Source organism: Protopterus annectens, chromosome 3.part0, assembly GCF_019279795.1.
Source record: "Protopterus annectens isolate FY-2018-M chromosome 3.part0, PAN1.0, whole genome shotgun sequence".
Lineage (NCBI taxonomy): Eukaryota > Metazoa > Chordata > Ceratodontiformes > Protopteridae > Protopterus > Protopterus annectens.
The window spans coordinates 902,768,443-902,791,374 of NC_056731.1; the positions used below are offsets into that span (position 1 = coordinate 902,768,443).

General features: G+C 40.1%; 1 protein-coding gene across 1 annotated transcript in view; it reads left to right on the top strand.

Annotated features, from left to right (window-relative positions):
- PRKDC (protein kinase, DNA-activated, catalytic subunit) overlaps positions 1 to 22,932 on the top strand; it is a 4,917,417-nt gene that overhangs the window by 4,105,860 nt on the left and 788,625 nt on the right. The window contains exon 60 of the mRNA XM_044065724.1: positions 20,016 to 20,204. Coding sequence (XP_043921659.1) covers positions 20,016 to 20,204 — 189 coding nt within the window. The remainder of the gene's footprint in view (positions 1 to 20,015; positions 20,205 to 22,932) is intronic.

A 22,932-nucleotide genomic window follows, 5' to 3' on the forward strand; every position in this document is an offset into this window, starting at 1 on the left:
TCCAGCTCTTGGCATGCTTGCACTGAAGCTAGATATATTTTCATTTTTAACCAGAAATGCACCTTAAAATAAACCAGGTAGACTAGTCAGAACTTCAGCTTTTTTTCTGCACGTAGTCTTATGGCTGGAAGGAAACTCTTACTTCTCTGCATATTAATGCTGTAGTCCTGCTCAGCAAATAGCCTTGTCTCTTCTTAATACAGCTTTCTCCCTGTTGATCATAATTTATCGAGGATAATTCCTCTTTCTGGTTGTAAGTTTAAAAAAAAAGAAAAAGAGAAACTTGTATTAGCTCTGAATCCTTGCTTGGATGAAAAGAAACGGTAGGCATGCTCAGTAAGGATTTCTTCTTTTGCCATCCCAGTCTATTTAGCCAGCAGTGCATACATAAAATCCATTGGGTCCCTTCTTTCTCTGCTTTCTCCAATATACTCATAAATCTTAGTTTTTTTCCCTTTGGGACTGTTTTCCAAAATGTACCAGCTTCCATTCACTTTGTTCTATTTTAAATTATTATGTGTATGATACTGCCTCGTCTCTCTATCCACAACCCTTTTCCTATTTTTGCACATGAAACTGCTTCGTGTCTTTGTAATTCTGTGATCAAGTCTGAATGCTGAGTGAGAGCTGTTTCAATCTCATATTGCCAAGATTACTTTTCTGCCACCTAAGCATCCAGTTTATTTTGTATTTACACTAGTTTCTCCAAATTCAGCAGTGTTTTTGTTTCTCCATCATCATCCTTTCTCTCCTTGCCACTTTGTTTGGCCATCTTGTAAATTATTGCTTCTTACTTTGGAGGGTTGAGGGGAATTTGATAGCTCCTGCTAGTTCTTGTTTTGTTTACATTTTTGAGACATTCTTGTTGGTGCTAACTTACTGTGTATTGAACTACTTGCTTTATTTTACATTGGAAGAAAAGGGGATTGGACTTTCTTGTATGTTTTATATTTGATATATCCTCCCATGGACCAAGCTGTTAACCATCTGATCACCATTCTGCTATAACTGAAAGCTCTCCTTTTAGTGGAAATGGGTAATCCAAGTACTTCAATACTGTGAATAAGAACTCCAAGTTTATTCTGTCACAAGGTTTTTCTGCTCCTAAGCTGACCAGCAGAAGTGGAATAATAGACTTATTTGCACCCTCAATGAATGGGACAATTTTTTCAAGTTGTCAAAACCTCTTAATCCATGTACAGATCCAACCTGATTGAAAAGCATCAATTGTGATAAAAGCTTGCCAATCCCTTTTGCTAGGATAGCTGTAGAGATTTTATAGTCATGGTTTAATGCAGAGATAGGTCTATATAAACCAGCCAAACACCAGACTGTCCCCAATTTCAGTATAACACAATAACATTTTTCTAAGACGGGATTTCTCTTGACAGCAGCACACTGAGAGACAAACTGGAATATGTTATTTCTGTGGTAGTACTTGTTGTTTTTTGAAAGTTAGAAATAAAATAGTTTCTGCCTAATCTGTAGATTTTGATGGGGATCTGTCAGGATTCTGGTTTCCTTTCATTCACAGTTTTAATTGTTTGAGTAACCTCCACCTCAGAAGCAAGCTGCAGTAGGATTAGCTGCTATTCTGGAAGAAGTTTAGGAAATTTAGTGACTGTATGTTTCTAACATCTATGATAGTAAGTGTTCTGCTAACATCTATGAGTAATCATTTGGGGTGTCACATTTTGCATGCAAGCTTTCATAAAAGTTTGCAAAGGCATTCATAATTTCTGTAGGAGACCTAATGCCCAGATCTAGGATCCTCAAAGTGCTTTAACTTAGGTGATCTTTTGGTGAAGTTATTTTTATTTTCCAAACATTTAACGTTAGTCAGCTTGCAAAAGTTATTTTTATCTCGCTCAGCATTAAAGTTCATGGTATAATGGTTTGCCATCTCAAACTGTGTTATACCTTTTTTTAATCAATCCTTAAAATGTTCCCAAGGTCTCACATATGATGAGAGGTCCTCATTCAATATTCCTTTCCACTTATGAAAATATTTGTCCATTACATATTGAAAGTTTTTTTTACCTTAATAAATTTGTCTTCCAAATCCATGTTCCTTTATTGTACTGTGCATGCCACTCGAGTATAAGTGAGGTATTTTCTATAAGAGCTATTGGGCACATTTGGTTATCTACTAAATAATGTTTCTCTAGGTATCAATATTTTATCATTTCTTGTGTCCTACCTTTTTTAGTCTGCATGTGTTCACCATCCTATTACTGAAATACATTTATTAATAAGTTTATCCAAGGGGCAGCCATGGTGGTGCGGTTAGCGTTGACCGTCTCACGCCAAGAGGCTCTCTGGTTTGATCCTCGGCTGGGGTGCCTTCTGTGCAGAGTCTGCATGTCCTCCCTGTGGTCATTTGGGTTTCCTCCGGGTGCTCCATTTTCCTCCCACTTCCCAAAGACATGCTGTAGGTGGATTGGACACTCTAAATTGACCCTAGGCGTGAGTGCATGCATGTGTGTGCCTTCTGTGGAAGGTTGGGCGCTGGGCTGGCAACTCAACACTGTAAAACTCCATTGCCAGTCATGAAATGGACAGGTGATACGCTGTGGCGACCCCTACCTGGGAAAAAATGAAAGAAGAAGTTTATCCAAGACTAGAATGCTGTTTGCCCTCATCCCAGTTTAAGCCTCACTACAAGGAAAATTTGTTTTCCAGTCTCTTCCCCAGATTGGAAGGCCTTTTTGTTGGGGACCCACTCATTAAAAAGTCCTGCTATGTCATGTTAGTAAGTAGCAAGGAGAATATATTGACTCACAATAGTAAGCAGCTGTTCATCTGGCAAGTCTTTTATCAAACAATATCTTCCCATTTTATTGAGCATTTTCTCATCATACCTTCCATAGAAGATGAAAAACATAAGGGACACATACAAACTTTGCCTATTTGGGTATGCTTTGAACTTGTGAATATCCATAATACCTTGTAGTGTAGAGAGAAAGGCTACAATTTTGGGGTGGGGTTGGCATAATAGTTGAGGTGTTTACCTCACGAATACAACTTATACAGCTTAATTCTGAGTATTGGCTAGGCTTGTAATAATATGCAGATTGATATCTAAGTATTTACTAATAAACCTCAAGTGCTCTATCAGTTAAAAGGGTCTCCTGGAAAAGTGTAAAACGGGTTACATTTCTTTATAAACTAAATTGTTTGATCTTTTAACTGGCTTGAAAGCCCATTTACATTCCATGAGAGCAATCAATATATTGTAATTGACCCAATAATAAAGCCCTAAAACTAATAAACCTTTCCCATTGTCAGATCAGGTGCTAACCTGTTTCCTGGCCTCAATGACACTTTAAACATTAGGTGTATTATAAAATGAAGGCAGTAACGCTGAAGGTGTTTGTCTGAGTGGTTAGTTTTAGAACATGTGACTTGGTTGTATGTCTTTTAAATTGTTATGTAATGAAAGTTGTTGATCTGAAAAAGCATGGTGATTAAATAGAGGCGAAAGTGCTAAATGTTTTTTCTGGTCTGGTAATTCCTTATTTGGAGCATTTTATTTTTTTCGTTTGTTAGATGTTAACCAAGACGTTGGACTAGTTGGAAACATCCCTTTCATGGCTGTTGGCGACAGGCAGGGAAATGGCATTCAAGCATCTGAAAGGCCTATAATTTCAACTAGATGTGAAGCAATTCTGCAAACCAGAATATTTACATTAGGTAACAATCACAGGACAACTACTGTACAACAGTACTCTAAACAGAAGTATAACCATTTAAAAATAGAACAATTTACAAGAAGTTTAGTATTAGAGCATTAGTAAATAATCATCAGTGTTCTGCTACAGAATTAATTTGCCCATACCCAAAACAGTAGAATATTACACTTATAATCTCTTTTTAGCTATATGTATTAGCATTTGAAAGTAGTTTTGCTGACAGTTAATAAGAATAATGATTTCCAAAGCAGATTTGTGTCTTAGCTAGGTGTGACAATTGCTTGGATTTGAATTTCTGATGATTCTGATTCTTACAGCAGTTGACTGAAGAATGAGTGCTTCTTGCAGGAAGTCTTACAAATCATGTTTGCATTATAAACAGTATGCCATCTGAAGTCAGGTAAACTCAGAGCAATGAACACGTTAATTGTATACATAGAAGAGGATACGCATTAAAGAGAAGAATAAAGGGAGGAATGAAGTCATTCTCAAAAAGAAGTTTAGCACCATGGATCCAAGCTTTTTTATAGACTTTCTATAGACAGAAGTAAAAAATCAAGAACTCTATAAACTGTACAAATAATGATATCTTACTGTAATATGAATACCTCCTGAGGTGTCTAAAAAGCTCCTTTCCCCAGTCTGCTTCATTTTCCTTATCTTAAAACTAAAGATAGTATTGGAATACATCAAATTATGATTTGTAGAACATTAAAGTGCTAATGGAAGCTATGCACTTTTTCACATGATGGATTTTGCTTTACTGCATTTTTTTGAGAGACAAAAAGAATTGTAGGAAGCCAGGACAGTATCCACTGTGCTTAATTCATGAGATGGTAAGGGCTGCTGTCAGTGTCTACAGCTGTGCCCTTTTTTGGTATAGTAGCGGTTTTTGGTACACTGAACATGTGGCAGTACTGCACCAAATGAAGGTGTCTTCTCCAAAGTGAGTAGTTTCATAAAGTATTTTTTTTAAATGGGACTGTCTGTATCTCATACTTTTTATTTTGAAATACTGATTGTAGAGGTGATTGAGACAGAGAAATTTGAATGCCGTTTCTAGGGGTAGTCAGAGGTCTGCACACTTTAGGCTATATATGTAATCTTGTCTAGACATTATATTGAAATTAATTCCTGTTCTTCCACTGATAAGCATCCCATAATATTATACCAGACCTCAGTGCTACATTTAGATTGCAGATATTTACATGTAACTAATATTAGAGGATATTTATAGATTTATGAGCCACCCTTATTGGGTAAAGGGATAAAGTCCTGACTGTGACCTGGGTTAGATTAGCTGCCCAGGTGACTGAGCAGTAGAGAAGAATGTGTGTGCCTGCCCGGGGAGAAGGGTGACAATGTGGGCTATCTCCTGAGACCATCCCTGGTGGAGGCTGGGGACATCATTGGGAGGAGTTTTGGTCCAAAGAGGAGGCAAGGGATTGACCTGGCTGAGTTACTGCTGAGGCAGGGCGGTACGCGACAACATCCCCATAGCATGCCCTCCCTTGGACTTAACCACATCAGCACTAGGGAAAGGACTGGGTAGGGCATTCAAGAAACCCCCACAGACAGATATGGATACTGCTAAGCAGTGTGCCCTTAGGATCCCCTACAAACCCCAGCACACACTGGAGTAAGTCCAGGGGGGTTACAGAGATTGTCTGGTAGACCTGAAATGGATGTGGGGCACTGGAATGCCAGGCGGGTGGGTTTGTTTGAAATAAATTTTTGTCAGTTCTTTGTTTGCTGCATTTACTTTTGGCAGAGCACAGTAAATCATTTATAAAAGTACTGTATATTAAAGGTGCACAGAGTTTCCATTATAATAGTTATAGAAAGTCATTTACTAATAAAAATGACTTTATATGCCTTCATGAAAGATGAAACTACTCAGCAATGATTACAATATATTGTGTGTATGCAAAACGCAATTTAAGAAGTACTAAACTAAGTCTAGCTGGCATGTATAGACTTAACTGTTGGGCAAAATAAGAACATTCTCCAGGTCCTAAAAGTCTGCTGGGACCAGTGAAGGCAAGTGCAGCAATTTGAAGATGCTGTTTCACCTGTTACAGTGATTAGTGTTAATTGCAACTACAATAATCTGTCATGGCTCTAATGATGGTGATGGAAAGTAGGCTGAACCCTAGATAACTGTAATTTAAAGGGGCTACTCTGTGTGTTGTGTTGCCCTGTTATTTAATATAAAACCAAAAATGTGTTTTTCTGTGAAATACCAGAGTTGAGAAGTATGAACCATGTAGTTTGCATTTATTAAGAATTATTAGGGAAAGCATGTGTTTGGTAAAGTAAACTGAAGAATATAGCTCAAGTTTTATAAGTTTAGTGTAAAACAAAATACTAATGTGGGTGAATTTATAACAAAATATTTACATTTAGGTCTCTGTTCATAACCAAGCAGTTATGTACTTGAGAAATGGATGTCAAGAAATTTACCTTAAGAAAGGAATAAAGCTAAGCTTAAGAGATGAATCCTGGCATCTGTTTCAAGAGAACACAACTATTTGGTGCTCAGAGAGCCACAATTGTAATTCCTTGTAGTTTGTGGAGTTTAGTTGTCCAAGTATGTTAGTGTTTAGAAGGTGCAAAAGTGTAGAAGTGCAAAGAGTTTTACAGCTTTGAAAGCTGCAAGACACTTGGTTGTAACACAGACATTGGCTAGAAGTGAAGTATACCTCTGAACCAATAACTTTAAAAGCTGTTCGACTGTTCTCTCTGGTACACTTTTGTATGGTGACAGGAAGTATATTAAAGCTTTCAAAACTGTCAGATATGTCCAGTGCTGCTGTTTGTTGGTTGCTGTGTGTGCTGCAGCATGAGACTAGAGCATAACGGCTTTGAAGGATGTTTTACATAGGGGAATATAACTGGGTCACTGATCATAACTAGTTTGTTAATGCGTCTGAGAAATGGATTCAGGAAAGCCACTCATGAAGCAAATTTATAATCTGTTTTGCAAAAAAAAAAAATTACAGGTACCGAAAGATGTTGCCAATAGTGAATGTGTACGTGTATGTTTGTGTATCTGTCTGTGTTCCCTGTTCACTTTACCTATGAGAAAAACAAGTTTACTGAGCTAACTTTACCTCTGAATGAGCTTACTTGATTTTGCTCCAGATCTGTTTGTCTTTACCTTCTGCTTACTTTGCTTATGAGGACAGATGAACTTACTTGGATTCTTAGCCACCTCAAGAACAAGGATTCTGCTTTACTTAGGAGGATGAAATATTTTCTGGTCAATCGAAGACTAGACTGAGTTAATAATGTAGGTTTTTAGTATTCATAGTTTTCTTGTACAGAAATAGAACTTCTGCATTTTATTTTTTAGCTAAGTTCCAAGAGCAGTGTCTGATTAAGTGACTTCCTCAGAGTCACACAGTAGGTAAATGGGGTTAGAAAGAATCAAACCGTGTACCCTTGACACATTGTGTTATACTAGCAACTTTCTAAGTGTGTAAGACCAATATTTCAATTTTTTTCCTGATTCTGGGTCTTTATCTCCGATTGCTGAACTAAGAGGTTAGGGGGGGTTTGGGGGTGCTGTGGGTTGCACTGTGTGGTGTATCAGCAGTGAGATGAAATCCACTTCTAGGCAATTCATTTGATTACAAACGATCATCTGCTTTATACTCAGTCATACAAGGGGCTGTAAGTGGTGATCACATCTGTTTGTTTGTATACATACTTGATTCCTGTGCCCCACCTTAGTTATGTTATGAAAGAAGGAATTGATCGTAGTAAACAAGAGCTTCTTCATGTGAGACGTGGTTTAGCTACAAACCTTTGAGTCCTTGTTTTGTTGACTGTTGATTATGTGTTTATCATTTGGCTGCGATTAAACTGGACAGCATGTAGTCTACAAGTTTACTGTTAGCATTTTAACTGTGAATACATTTTTAGATGGCTTGTGTTTTGCAGGCATATGGGTATAGCGTGCACTGTACTGAGCTACAGCAGTATCCTTAATACTTAGTGCAGAAAGCTGTAAGCTGTTAATGTGCTACTTCTGTGATGCATGGGCTTGACTCCACCAACCTTTGTTTGCTGTGTGACTATCACTAAGTTACTTCAGCAAATGGTGCTCCAGGGCTGGCCCTAAAAAAAGTACACTTATATTCAGTGGACTGTCCCAAGCTGTTAGCAAGTGCATTATCTGTATTTTTTAAATTCCTGTACCTGTCTCATTTCTGTTAATTAGTGCTTCACTGTATGCTGTTTGTCTGTGAATCCCAATATGTTTCTTAAGATTTGAGGGGTTGTTAGATCACATTTTCAATAAATGTGAGTTTCAAGGTAAGAGAAGTTTACTTTACTGCTCATGGTAACTTTGCAGTGTGAGACTGCTTTATTTAGCAAATGGCTGTTAGTGTTTTTTTTTTTTTTTAATCTGAAGTTTTAAATTAAATCCACATCTCTCTGGTCACTGTTAAAGTAAAAAAGAAAATAGGAGAAACTCCAGGAACCTTGTTGTTGCCGCTTGTGAAGTGTAGGTGCCAGCTTTTGTAACTACTGTTATGCCTTGTTAAAATCTGTTAGTCAGCTAGAGTGCATACCCCAGAGGCAATAGCTACAAACCTTCTTCCACTTAACCCACCCCACCCCTTCCATCCATTTCACTGTTGTTAATTTGTTGTATGTGAAGGTATTTATCCCCTCTCAATAGTCATAGCCTTCAGTCCCTCCTCCTCAATACTTGTTCTTCACTAAACATCAAACAGAGGTGCAAAGTTGCTTGCTGTTTTATCTTTAGATACATTGTGTGCAGCAAACAATGAGCAAAGGAGAATACAGATATAAAAGAGAATAAAATCTGCCATTGCAGACTAGTAAGCAGCATACAACTTCCACATGTGGTGTATTCCTACACGCAGTTTTTCTTGGAGAAACCCTCCAGTCCTTGAACAAGGGTGCACGTATGTTTACCTTATTTCCTTGGATGCCCTTGATCATTAGCTAGGTTTAGTAGAGTCCCTTGGATTCTCCCCTGCTACTTTAAATTCCAATTGAAGGTTTCCTTCCCTGCCCACACCCCCCCCCCCAAGTGATTGCTCAGGTGCAACACACCAAAGGTTTTAAAAACCCTGGATGCCATATTTGCTCTAATTGCAACTGAAAGCCCTCCAGGTGTAGCATGTCTAGTAAGTGTCCCTGGACTAGCTGATTTTTTTTAGCTAAGTTCTATCTGGCGGGTGTAGCCTCGCTCGTTCACTCCTCTCACTTCGCTTTCCTCCCACCCACCCCCCATATCATTACCTTTATACCTATGCATACAACCACACCCCTTCACTTCCTCCCTAAATCCCCACCCCTCTACTTCCTGTTCTCATACTACCTCCCTCCTTTGCTCCTCTCCATTTTTACCTACTATCCACTATCAAAAACTACTATACCTTACTCCCACCCCTTCCTCTCATCCTCTGTTCTACATCCCATAAAGTGACATGTCTCTTACAACTCAAACTATACTCTTACCTTCTCTACTCCTTATACTTTATCACCTCACCTCCTACCACTCACAGTTACCTACTCCCTATTTCCATCCCTCAAAATCCACCCTTAACTCAAGTACTACACCACAACCCTATCTACTAATTTGTCCCACCACTCCCATTCCTAAAATAAAAATATCTTCCCCCTCCCCTTTAAAACAAAAAAACAAAGTCTACTTACTCAAATTAAAACCCCATTACAAACCTCTACTTCTATCTGGTGACATTCATCCTAACACAGGCCCTACAGACACTACCCTGAACAATAACCCCCCTGTATCTAAACCTTCCAACCCACAAAAACAAGTACAATTCTGCTCTATCAATGTCAGGAGCCTTGTAAATTTCAAGACCTCCATGCTTGGATAGCTAACTATACTCCTGACATAGTTACCCTAATTGAAACATGGTTAAAACCACACCATCTGGACAGTGAAATCATCCTTCCTGGCTATAATATCCTTAGATTAGATCGACCTAAAAGAAAAGGAGGAGGAGTCTCCATACTCTACTCCAATTGTCTCTCCCATATCAGTCCCACACTAGACTTACCCTCCTTCTTACCAGCTGAACTCCTACTGACCAACTTCAAACTTAACAATTTCAACACCATAACTGTTGCAGTAATCTATATCCCCCCTGGTGATAATATTAACATACTTGAGAGCATCCTATCTCACCTCTCACATACCAACCAGAATGAAATAATTATACTGGGAGATGTTAATATTGATTGACTTACAATACAAGCTCCCAACACTACTTCCTGTATAATCCTACATGGGTTTGAGCAGCTAATCTCAACCCCAACCTACATTAATAAATCTCACCTACCTAGCTCTCTTCTTGACTGGATATTGGTCTTCCACCCTCAAAACTATCATAACTCCCAAGCCCTTCCAAATGCCCTCAGCGACCACTGCCCTATAACAGTTACCAGACATACTCCCCACCTTACCAAAACTAACAAATTTATTACCACCCGCTCACTTTCTTAATTCTGTCCTAACTCCTTTATTCGCCAGCTCTCCAAAATTAACTGGTCTTAGCTCACCACTCTTCCTTTATATGAAGCTGTCCACTCCTTCAACACTACATTCCTAAACATTCTTAACTCCCTTGCTCCTCTTCGCACGATTAGAATCAAATCTAATACTGCTCCCTGGCTCACTAAATCTACCAGAACCCTCATGAAAGACCGGGATAGGATTTGGAAAATGTGGGCTAAAACTAGGACCCCTTCTCTTCTTCAGAAATAAAAAGAACTCAGAAATAAAATAAAAAAAATCATCCATTATGACAAGATAAACTTCTATGCCATTCCTCCCTCTACTCTTAAATCAGCCCCAAAGAAATTCTGGAGCTCTATTAAACTGACTCTTCATCCAGGAAACCCTTCCTCTCCTTACCCATGTCCCAGTGCAACACCTGAAGACATAGCCAACAAATTTAACAATCATTTTATAAACTCAATAACCTCCATAATACATTATCCCCCCCCCCCCAGAAACAACACTAGCACCTCCACAAACTCTATACCTCTTCCAAACTCTCCTAACTCCTCCTCTCTAAAAGCAGTATCAACTAACTATGTAAAGTCATTACTCCCTAAACTTAAACCTTGCTCCCCATCTGTTGACAAGCTACCCTCTTACTTCCTGCAGATTGCCTCTGAACCTCTTGCCTATCCTGTATCCATCTTAATCAACCGATCCATTTCTGAATCCTATGTCCCCACTGTATGGAAGAATTTCTTTACTCTACCCATTCACAAAGGGGGCAACTCCTCAGACATATCCAACTTCAGACCAATTGCCATACTCTCTCCACTCTCAAAAATCCTAGAGAAATGCATTCACAAGCAGATAATGCATTACCTTCACCAGGAAAACCTTCTCACACCCACACAGCATGGTTTCCGTCCCAAGCATAGTACAACTACTGCACTCATAGCATTCATTAACATAGTCTCCCTAGCTCGTGATAACAGTAAACTTCTCTCATGCCTATTCCTTGACCTTTTTAAAGCCTTTGGCACTGTCTCACCCACTCCTCCTAGATAAATTCACTAACTTACATTTCTCTCCACCTGCTACCTCCTGGTTCTCCAGCTATCTCTCAACCCACCAGCAGTCAGTTAAATGGCTCTCTGCACTATCCTCCCCTCTCACTGTACAAATGGGAGTCCCCCAAGGGTCCATACTTGGACCACTACTCTTTTAATATTTTCACCAACTTGCTCTACTCGTCTTGTCCCCAGTCGTCTCGTGTGCAGTATGCTGATGACTCAACTGTTATAACCATTGTTGACAATCCAACTGACCTCCACTCAACTACCCAGGCATCCTTCCACACCATTGAGACGTGGCTTAACGATAACAAACTAATACTTAATCCAAAAAAAAACTAAGCTCCTACTCTTCCTCCCTAAAAACATCACACTCAAAAGTACATTTAACATCTTATCATGCAACAACACTATCATCTCAGCTGAATCTAGTACTAAATTGCTAGGTGTTACAATAGATGATCAGCTTAAGTTTGATCTCCATATTACTAACTCGGTAAAAAGAACTCATCAGAAACCTGGACACCTTTTCTGTAGCAAGAAATACTTAACTAACACTGCCCGAATAACTCTCTCCCAGGCTGTATTACTCCCAGCACTCCTGTACAGCTACCACATATTCACAAACCTAAATTCTACATTTATTTCCAAGCTTGAAACTACCTATAATAAGATTGCCAGATTTGCAGCTAACCAAACCTACAAGTCACACCACTGCTTAGCAATACAGCAACTAGACTGGCTAGAATTCCCTCAGCTGCTCCAAACTATACCAACTACAAATCATCCACTCTATCCACTATCTACCCTCCTTCTGCCCCAGCCTCTCTACTATCATATCCAAGTATTCCCCTGCTATGACGCTACGCAGCTCAAATCAAGAATTATTAGACATCTACAAACCCAAAACCAAAATAGGCTGCCATCTCTATAACTATAACCCAGCTATATCCTGGAACCAACTCCCCTTGGAAATAAAATCCCTCCAGCATAGCAAAAGTTTCAAATTAGCCACAAGGAAATACCTAAAAACGAAATGGTTTTGCCACTGTAGCCAACCACCCTGAAACCACCATCCTTTCTCCTATTTCACCACCTCACTCTTAATGCATCTCTAACACTATTCTCCTGCCTCTTCTACCTCTTCCCTTCCTCTACCTCCAACCACTCTTAATTCTTACAGTCTCAAAACAACCTACCTGTCTAGTCTGTCTCCTATATTCTACCTCCACTACATCTCCTACTAGCCATTCCTACTTTCCTTTCTTGTTTCCAAACTCCTATACAGCTAGATCCCACCCACTTTAAATAAGCATCTGCCTATTAACTCATTTTGCTCTAAGCAGCTAAAATAATATTGTAACTAGTCACATTTTCTTCTGCTAATTGTTTAAAACCTTGTTTGTAACAACTCACATACTTGTCTGCCAATTGTTAATACTCTGTATAAATGAATTGCCTGAGGAGCTTTTTTTTCTCTCCAGGTCTCTGCTTGTAAGATCCTATAGCTGATTGTTACTATGTTACTAAAATTTAATAAATTGTTTTCTAATCCAGAGGAGCTTTTCTCCCTTGAAAATGAGCCAAAAGCTCAGCCATACTAACCCGGTTAACAAATGTAAAATAAATAAATAGTATGCACACTGACCGGTTTGAATAACATTGCAAGGTAATTGTGGTGATGTAGCCAAGTAACCAGATATTGGTAAGGTAGGGAAGATCCATTTTCCTGTCTAGGGTCCCATTTAACTACAATCTGGCTCTGAATGCTATACAGACAAAAATGTGAAAGAACTGAAAAAAGACACAAAAATATATTACCTGATTAAAATAAGCATTTTTGTAGTATATCACATTGAATACACTGAAGAATTGCTGTCTTACTTTATACTTGCCAGTTGCCACAGACTTTCTCATTTTATAGTCAACACACTGCTAAACGTTGCCACAAGTTCATTCACAATGAAAGCAGACACTGACAAACGCTTGTTTAAGACCGTCTCATGTAGTTGTCTGCTGTGTTGTCAGTTTGAAATGTCTGCTGTGTCTCAGTCTATGCCCAGATATTTTTCTGGTTTATGTTTGGCTTGTGTAATCAAGTATAAACATTTTAATTCTTTACATGTATGTGTACCAATTTGTCATGAGGCAGCTGTATATGAGGTTGAGTTCATTTTCCTCTCATCTCATGACAGACCTAAATTATTTTTTCTTATTGTCATTTTCAAATTGCAGGGTTTTCCTCCCCATGCAGTTTTCCTCCCCAAATGTATTATGGAGGGTATATTTCAGCAAAACTACATCTGCATCTGTTGCAGGCTCTTACCTGATATGCCAGTATGTACACCATCTTTTGATAAACATGTAGACTTGAGTCTTCTTGGTAGTACAGCATCGAGGGGATGGTTATGAAGTACAAATTAGCTTTGTCCTCTGCTCCTGCATTTGAGCCTTTTGGGTTTCCCTTGCATACCTTGCGATTCTGAGCAATCACTTAACCGGATCGCTACTCCTGGGTTGCTTTAGAAAAGAGGCACTTGCTACTAGTGGCTTTACCTGATTATCAAATGATTAAAATAGGCTCTGTCAGAAGTGACTTGCTGAAACCATATGGAGTACTGTAATAATATGCATTTGTCAAACAAATTAAATTTGTCTCTGGTATCATTACATAATAAATGTAATGGCTCACTATGACAGCTCTAAAACAAAAAATGTGCTGTGTGTGAATGTGGTCCGGGTCATGTGTTAAAAGCAGAGCAGTTACCATTTAACTGCTGCAGGACATATGCTCCTGTGACACAGAAGTGCAAGGTCCTTATTTGTGGTCTAGAAATTTCTGAAGTTGATTGTGACCTGCTGTTATCATAATACAGTGAACCCTGTCTCACTTGGCAGATGTAGTATGTGTGGAAGTATTTCATTTATCACTTTTGTCATGCTACAGGTAAATGTACTGTAGAGAATCTGTTACTGTAATTCTTCTAGTGTCTTATTTGATGTCCTTCATGGATGCATCTGCAGTCATAACAACTGGGTTGTCCTGTCGTCAGGCAGCCCTTCAGTCGGCCGGATTCCAAAGTCCTGATGTCGCACTTCACCCGGCGTCATCTCTGTTGGTTCGGTATAAAGGCATCAGCCGGCGCCATTTTCCTCAGTCTTTCTTGGAAGCTGTTCGCAAGTGCCGGTCGGTCGGATCCAGAGATTACTTCTACCGAATACTCGCCGAAGACTTCTAAAGCAGTACCCGTTGGGGACTCTTTCTTGCCTCAGCCGATGTCAGAAAAAGTTAATAATTGTTTAACCTGTGGGAAACAAATACCTCATAAAGATTTCCACTCTTATTGTCTGCCTTGTTTAGGCCCAGCCCAGCGTAGCAGCCTGTTCGTTCAACCGGGTCGGAGTTTGCTGAACAGTTTTTCGGTTCTGATTTACATTATGCCGTCGGATCCTCCGACTACCCAATCTGCCAAAAGAAAACTGATCAAAGTACAGCTGAATCTATCTCTACAACTGAGGCCCCTGCTACCACTCTTGAAACGGACTCAGAAATTTTATCCACTACGGTGGTTGCCACTGACTTATCAGACACCATTCCCTTGGATGTCTCTACCCCAGCACGTGGTGCTGCTAGGCCTCCAGCAGCCATGTCCATTAAGGCCTTCGCCAGGGCTAAAGCAGCAAAGACTACTAAAACAGTGCCTGTTAAACCCCCTACAACCAGGCCCTCCTCTAGTTCTCAAATGCTTACTCTGGCAGAAGATTTAATTTCATTAATTAGAGGATCTCAATCACACCCAGACAGGGCCTCTCAGCCCCCAGAGAAGAGACCTAGGGCAGAGCCCCCTGAGCCAGTGTCCTCTGATGAGTCTGCCGATGAATCAGACATAACTGATCAGCCAGAGGCTCCTTTCTCCAAATTTGAAGACTCTGATGCTGAAGAATCCATTCCAGCTGCTTCCCCACCAGAAGAATTCTCCTTTGGGGAAACCTTACATGCCATGCGAGAGCAGTTCCAATGGCAGCAACAGGATTTTTCAGACTCCAGAGAAAGACTTAGGACCTTTCTGCACCTTCCACAGCACAGGCCCTTAGCTATACCTCCTGTTCTCTCTGTGGTGGATGATGCTTTCAATGATGTCTGCTCCGCACCAGATTCTTTACCTCCAGCCCCTGCCAAACCAGACAGATTTTACAGGGTGCCAGACACTCATCACCACCTTTACAAGGCCCCTCTTGCAGACCCGAAACTATATCCCAGGGTCCCAAGGCAGTAGCGACCATAGCAAAAACCCTATTCCTTCAGAAAGGGAAGCAAGGTCATTAGACAGATGGGACAAAAGGTCTACACTTCAGCTACTCTCTCAGCTAGAGCTTTAAATTGTCAGTTTCACATGATACAATACCAAGAGTTTATGCTTGATCAGTTAACTAAAAAGCTAACCACTGATGAATCTCTTGATAAGAAATATGTATTAGAAATGGTAAATAACATACAACAGGTTAGTAACCATTCCTTAAAATGTGGCTATGATGCACTGGAGGCTTCATTTAGATCAGCCATGACTGGCACAGTGATAAGAAGGCATGCATGGCTAAAGGCAAGCTCTACGGATCATGTTAAAGCTAAGTTGCTAGATGCTCCTATGGATAAGACGAAGTTTGTTTGGTACACCTGCCCAGCAGGTTATGAAGAAAATGGAAGAAAAGGCAAAATCTGTTCAAACGGTTAAAGATTTCTTGCAGGTTCAACCCCAAGGTTTAGCAGGAACTGGCCTGCCAAAATTGGTCCTTTCCTGACTCCACAAGACCTCAAAGGGGCAGGAATAGGCGTTCCAGAGGCAGAAACCAATCCAGGGAGGTGCCCGACAGTGGCAAGGTAACAACAGAGGCACAGACACAACCTCTGCCACTACACCAACTCAACCACAGTGACTTAACCTAAATCCGCCTACCAGGGAACAAATAGCAGCTCCTAGGCGGAAAATTAACCTTATTTTCAAAGAACTGGCACTATATAACAAAAGACAAGTGGATTTTACAAACCATAGATCAAGGTTACGGTTCCACTTCCACACTTTACCAGTCAAAGAGGAATGCCAAATCTACCGCCAAATCAAAAACAGAGGCTCTACAACAGATAATGCAGTTAGCAATCATGAGAGCTGTGGAAAGAGTGCCAACACCAGAGCAAGGATAGGGCTTCTACTCCACACTATTCCTAGTTCCAAGAAAGGAAAAAGTTGGAGACCAATTCTCGACCTGTCCCTTAAATACATACAACATTCTCCCAAAAATCAAAATGCTGACCCTACAGCAACTTCTTCCCATGCTGGGCAAGGAGTGTTGGCTGGTAACTCTAGATCTCAAGGAGGCATACCTGCACGTCCCCATTGGACCAAGCTGCAGAAGATACCTCAGATTTCTTGCAGGATCAGAGCACTATCAATTCTCAGCATTGCCCTTTGGCTTATCTACTGCCCAGAGTATTCACAAAATGCCTGGCATCAGTAACGCCCATTGCAGACTACAGGAATTCAAATTTACCCATACCTAGACGACTGCCTGCTACAAGGGGACAACAAAAGCAAGCTGACAACAGATTTACAAAGGGTCATTTACTTGCTGCAAGCACTGGGATACACAGTCAATCTACAAAAGTCAAGGCTGATACCATCCCAAACAAGGACATTCTTGGCTGAATTGGACACAGTAAAGCAGATGGCATTCCTAACAAGGGAAAAACAAAAGAACTCCTCTTTACTTCTTGGCACTAACAAAACTGAACAAGTTAACAGCAAGAAAAGTACTACAGGCCTTGGGCTTCATGGCATCATGCATAATCTTGGTTCCACTTGCCAGACTACATATGAGAAAACTACAGTGGTACCTAAAGAATTTATGGTCTCAACACAGACACAGCCTAGAAACAGAAATCCCACTAATTCCATGCTTAAAACAGGAGTTCCTATGGTGGGCTCAGGCATGCCAGTCAAACCCAGGGTTACCCTTAGATGTCAAGCAAGCCAGACCATCACAACAGGCGCTTCAGACCTAGGATGGGGCCCACATGCTGGACAAATGCGTGCAAGGATTGTGGACACAGGATCAACTTCACCTGCACATCAACCTAAAAGAAATGCTGGCAGTAAAACTGGCAATCCAAAAGTTCAGACCATTTCTCAAAGAGGGCCAGTTGATGATAAGGACAGACAACACCACAGTCATGTGGTACATCAACAAACAGGGAGGCACTCATTCATACCCCTATGCAGAATGACTTTGGAGCTGTGGACCCTGGCACTCAGCTACAACATCCAGTTACAGGCAATATTTGTACCGGAAAGAGAATACTCTAGCAGACATATTAAGCAGAACCACATCGGATGCCCACGAATGGAAGCTGCACCGGACATCTTCAAGACCATCTCAAAGAAATGGGAATGCCTCAGATCTATTTGCATCACCTACCAATCACCAGCTCAAAAATTCTGCACAAGGACATTCCACCCACTAGCATGGAAAGTGGATTCTCTCCTTCAGCTGGAAAGGCCTAACAGCATATGCATTCCCACCTCTTCCCTTGATACACAAGGTATTACTAAAAATCAAGGAAGAACGTCCAAGGATAATCCTGATAGCTCCAAACTGGCCAAGACAACACTGGTACCCACTGCTGAGGAGCATGTCTCGAACAATATGTGGCCAATACCCTGATGCCTTTGATGTTAACTCAGAACAACTACAGCATCATACATCCAAACCTAAAAACGTTGCAACTGACTGCATGGAACATCACATAGCAGCAGCTAATCCAGAACTTTCCCAAAGAGTTAGAGACATTATTCTTGAAGCGACCTTCAACAAGAAGAAACTATGCTGGAAAATGGAAAAGGTTTGTCATTTGGAGTACTGAAAGAGGAAAAGATGTGTCAAACATAGATATGCCTAACATTCTGGAGTACCTACCCGAACTTCTTCATTCAGGCCTGTCCTACTCCTCCATCAAGATACATGCATCAGCTATTTCAGCAGTAGACAGCTTTGATCCACCTGTTTTTCTCACCCTTTGCTCAGGCAGTTCCTCAGAGGAATCAAGAATGTAAAACCTCCAAGGAAACCACCATTACCAGCTTGGGACTTAAACTTTGTGCTAGAAAAATTGACACTATCACCCTTTGAACCAGCAGCAACAGCAGACCTACAACACCTGTCATGGAAAACTGCTTTCCTACTGGCAATTACTTCAGCAAGGAGGGTTTCAGAACTACAGGCCTTAATGGCAGTGCAACCCTTCCTAATCTTCCACCAAGATAGTGTCCATGAGGACTAATCCTACATTTATGCCTAAGGTGGTATCCAGAGTGTCTTTAAACCAGGCAATCCACCTTCCTACCTTCTTTCCCAACCCACAAAACAGAGGGAAAGAATATTGCATACCTTGGATGTACATAGACAGCACGCTACTTGGACAGAACAAAAGTAGCAGAAAGACTGACCAACTTTTTGTAGCCTATGCAACAGGAAGGGAAGGAAAAGCTATTTCCAAACAGACAATCTCCAAATGGATAGGAAATTGCATACAATTCTGTTATTCCTTCCATGGAAAACCAATTCCACAGAACATAAGACCTCATTCTACAAGGGCAACAGCCACTACCACAGCCTTCGTGGCAACCAAAGACATTATTCTACTTGGACCTCCGTGCATACATTTGCCAAGCATTATAATTTGCCTCTATATTCCAGATCCCGAGCAGGGTTTGCCACTGCTGTACTGCAAGGGATCCTAAACACACCATAATCTAGTTTTATCCTCCTCCCCTTGTTGGCTATGGTATTCTACCCAGTTGTTATGACTGCAGATGCATCCATGAAGGACATAGTACAGTTTTGTACCTACCATAAATGTAGATGTCCGAACTGGATAGCATCTGCAGTCTCCCTCCTTCCCTCTGTGGTACTCCAAGGGTGTTTACCCTCCTAATAGCTAGCTGGTGGGGAGTCTTTTATGGTGTATTTGTTTGTATATATGTGCATACATGCTTATTTTTGTGTTTACCTCTATCTTATTGGAAACATTGGCATCTATCTAAATTTTAGCCTTCAAGAGGTCTACTGGCATCTGGGGCAAGAAACACTGAGGAAAATGGCGTCGGCTGATGCCTTTATACCCGAAGACCAACAGAGATGACGTCGGGTGAAGTGCGACATCAGGGACCGGACTTTGGAATCCGGCCGACTGAAGGGCTGCCTGACGACAGGACAACCCAGTTGTTATGACTGCAGATGCTATCCAGTTCGGACATCTACATTTATGGTAGGTACAAAACTGTACTTTCCCATTCCTGCTACAAAGATAATACTAACTGTGAAGGTCTAAAGCATCTAAATAGTTTGTGTATTGCTGTGTGCTAGTGCAGTCTGCCCTGTTCTTGTGTGTAACGTGTTCTCAGGCTGCATGTTTTTCACACACTGCTTTGATTTTAACTGTTTCTCTTGCTATTAGATTAGGCTGCTGTTGCACTTAACCTGGTTTACCACATAAATTAAATTGTATAGAAGTTTTGATCTCTCAACTGTCTAAAAAGTAGACCCTTCTTATCACACATTATTGAAATTATCATTTGAGTTTTCTGTTCATGACGTTTGCACCCACTGACATTTAACTTTGATATATGTTCTGCTATTTTTTTAATTTGTTTTTATTTTTACACCTCTCTCACTTCAATACACTAGGCACTGAATAAAGATGACTGGCCTGATGGTCAACCTATAGAGGAGGAGAAGGATTTCTGGGAGATAGCAGCGCTCGAATGTTATGATCACCTGACTGAATGGAAGGCTTTGGCATGCTGTGCAACTGTAAACATTGATGAGAAACTGCCTGCAAACCTGGAAAACATCTGGAATGATCCCTTCTATCAGGTTAGATGTGCATACTTTAAACTTGTATTAAATGTTTGTCTTAGTACTAGCAAGGTGGTTGGCATACACACATTATTTATAAATGGTTGCACTGCTGTGGATTCTTTGCCGTGAAGACAGATGCTTGGGTTTAAATCTATCTGCTGCCAATTGTGTACTATGCAAAAATGAGTAATTTCACAGAGTTGCTGGGTCTTTGCCGAAAAAAGGCCTCGCAGCAAAGATTAGCCAGTCAACACTTTTATGCATAAAAATGTTAAAATCACCGAAGGTAAAAAAAAAATATATTAAAGGCAGACATAAATTAACTAGCAAATATGTGTAAAATATTTAACTGTTAGGTGCTTTCCCCCATAATATTTCTTTTCGGTAGTGCCCTGTATGGCTGAGGTGCAAGCTCTCTCTCTAGTCCAGTGTGCAAGTTCTGTTTTCCTGCCATGCTTAGTGTATCTGTAACATGAGGGAATGATACTAACACTGCTTGTGCATACTCATTTCACCCATGGTGGGTTAGAGCTCGGTTATCAAAATACCTGTTACCGGTCTTTGATTTTGTAAAGTATCTGTGATTTTTCCCTTTTTTTTTCAGTCCCTCATAAATTTGGCAATGTTCTGATGAACCACTGAGGACTGGTCACTAAATGATGCAAAACACTAGTGTTTAATAACTCGTACTTTTCAGAAAATTAAAGTGGCATTTAAAAGAATCCCCAAACTGTGGCAGAGCGAAGTATCCAATAGCTTTTAATACCCATTCATTTTCAGAGGGTGACTAAGCACTGCCACATAAACAGAGGACAGAAGTCAAAGTGTTTTACAGCTTTCAGAGCTGGTAAGGCTCCATGTACTGCAGAATTATAACTGGGCCTCTCCTTTTTATAACCAAGTTGTGTGCTTGACAAGGATGTAAGTATTAATGTTGAGCGAGAGCTTTTTTTCTGTTTGCCCTTCAAGTGAAGTTCTTGACATCAGCATCTCAACACACAACCTGGTTATAAACAGAGATTTGATGATAATCCTCTGTGTAGTTCAACATCCAAAAACTGTATGTTTGATGAATATATAAATAGAATGCAAGTCCATACTGAGGGTTCATTAAGCTATCAAAAATAATTGATACTCATTTCCATCCCATCTACAAAAAAAAGTCCGTATATTGACTGTAATATAACACGACACTTAAAAACTTTCTTGATGTGTGTATGTGTCTTTTCTCAAGAAAATGCATAAAAATTAGCATAAAGATGCAAATATGTATACCTTGCATGAGGGTTCTCCCCTAAAGCTTGAACTGGTGCTTTAGGACCATGTTGGTATATTAGAGTCTGATTTCCATGCTGTATATTTGACTGTGATAATAGACGTTTGAAATTAAATGTAATACCTCTGTCATATGGTTTTAAGATCAAGTCCAATAGTATCAGAACATTCTGAGCTCATATAATTCAGGTAAATTTGATTTATTTTTCCAATCCAAGTTATGGGACGCCATCGCCTCTACTAAAGCTGAACTTAAACTGCTTTTTGCTGAACATCTGCAAGGGTGTAATCAGCCAGAAGTTTTTCTTCTTTTCTGGTTGATTTTGTCTTACTTTCTGCAGATTATTTCTTTGCTGATATCCAGGCAGTATAGTTATTAGGTGTGACTGAATTTTACCCAGATTAATAACTTTTACTGGTGGTGCTGCGGTAGCATTGTCGCCTCACAGTATGACGTTGTCCCGTTCGATTCTCAGCTAAAGCGTCTTCTGTGTTGAGACATGCGTGAATGGGCGTACCTTCGTTGAAGGTTGTGCGTCAGAGCTGGCAACTCGGTATGTAAAAATCTACTGCCAATAATTATTGGACCGGAGTTCCGCTGTGGCGACCCCTACCCGGGAAAAGCCGGAAGACACAACAACAACTGGATTTTTAAACAATTTCTCAGTTCTGACACTGGGAGAGCTCACTGTGATCATCCTGCTGCTCAGTGCGCAGCCACAACTTATTTCCTGCTTGAAAGAACAAGAATACTGAATTTGTTTCCTTGCTGGTTATTTCTGCTTGGGCTATCCTTTCATTGTCACACACTCCAGAAACTCTATTTCTGAGTCACTGTCAGTACTTCTCTCAAATTCGTTTACTAGTACTGTACCTAAATTTGTTACAATTTTACTTATCTGTACCTGAATTGCTAAAAATTTTTCTTATGTGGAGCTTTTCTACCCGGGCCTCTACTGAAAATGGACATATATCCAGTTAGACCAGCCCGGTCAACAAATGTAAAATAAAATAAAATACTTTTTCTTGTATCATTACTTACAATATTACGAAAAATCCCTGTTCTTCTAACAACTCTCGATGCTTCTGTGATAACTATGCTGTACTCCTAAATAGATCCTTGCCTGTGTTTTGTTTAATTGTTAAGATCATACATGCAGATTGTTTAACATCTTCTGCAATCTCAAAGGTGTACCTTCTTATTATAGAATATAAAGAGCCCCTTTGGCAGTTTTGTGTGAATGCCCATAACTATCCCGGTATTAATGGAGTGGTTTCTGTTGCACCCCTTCTTAAAATGAGGTCTATTAAGTTATAGAATTATTTTTTGAAATTGAATTTTGTGTTTATTTATTTATTTTGTATTTATGTGCATGAGATTGTTTAATATTGTGATGTTTAACTGCACTGGTTTTATTTTCACCTTGTATTTCTTTAAGAAATTGTAGGTGATTGGGTGGGGTTATTT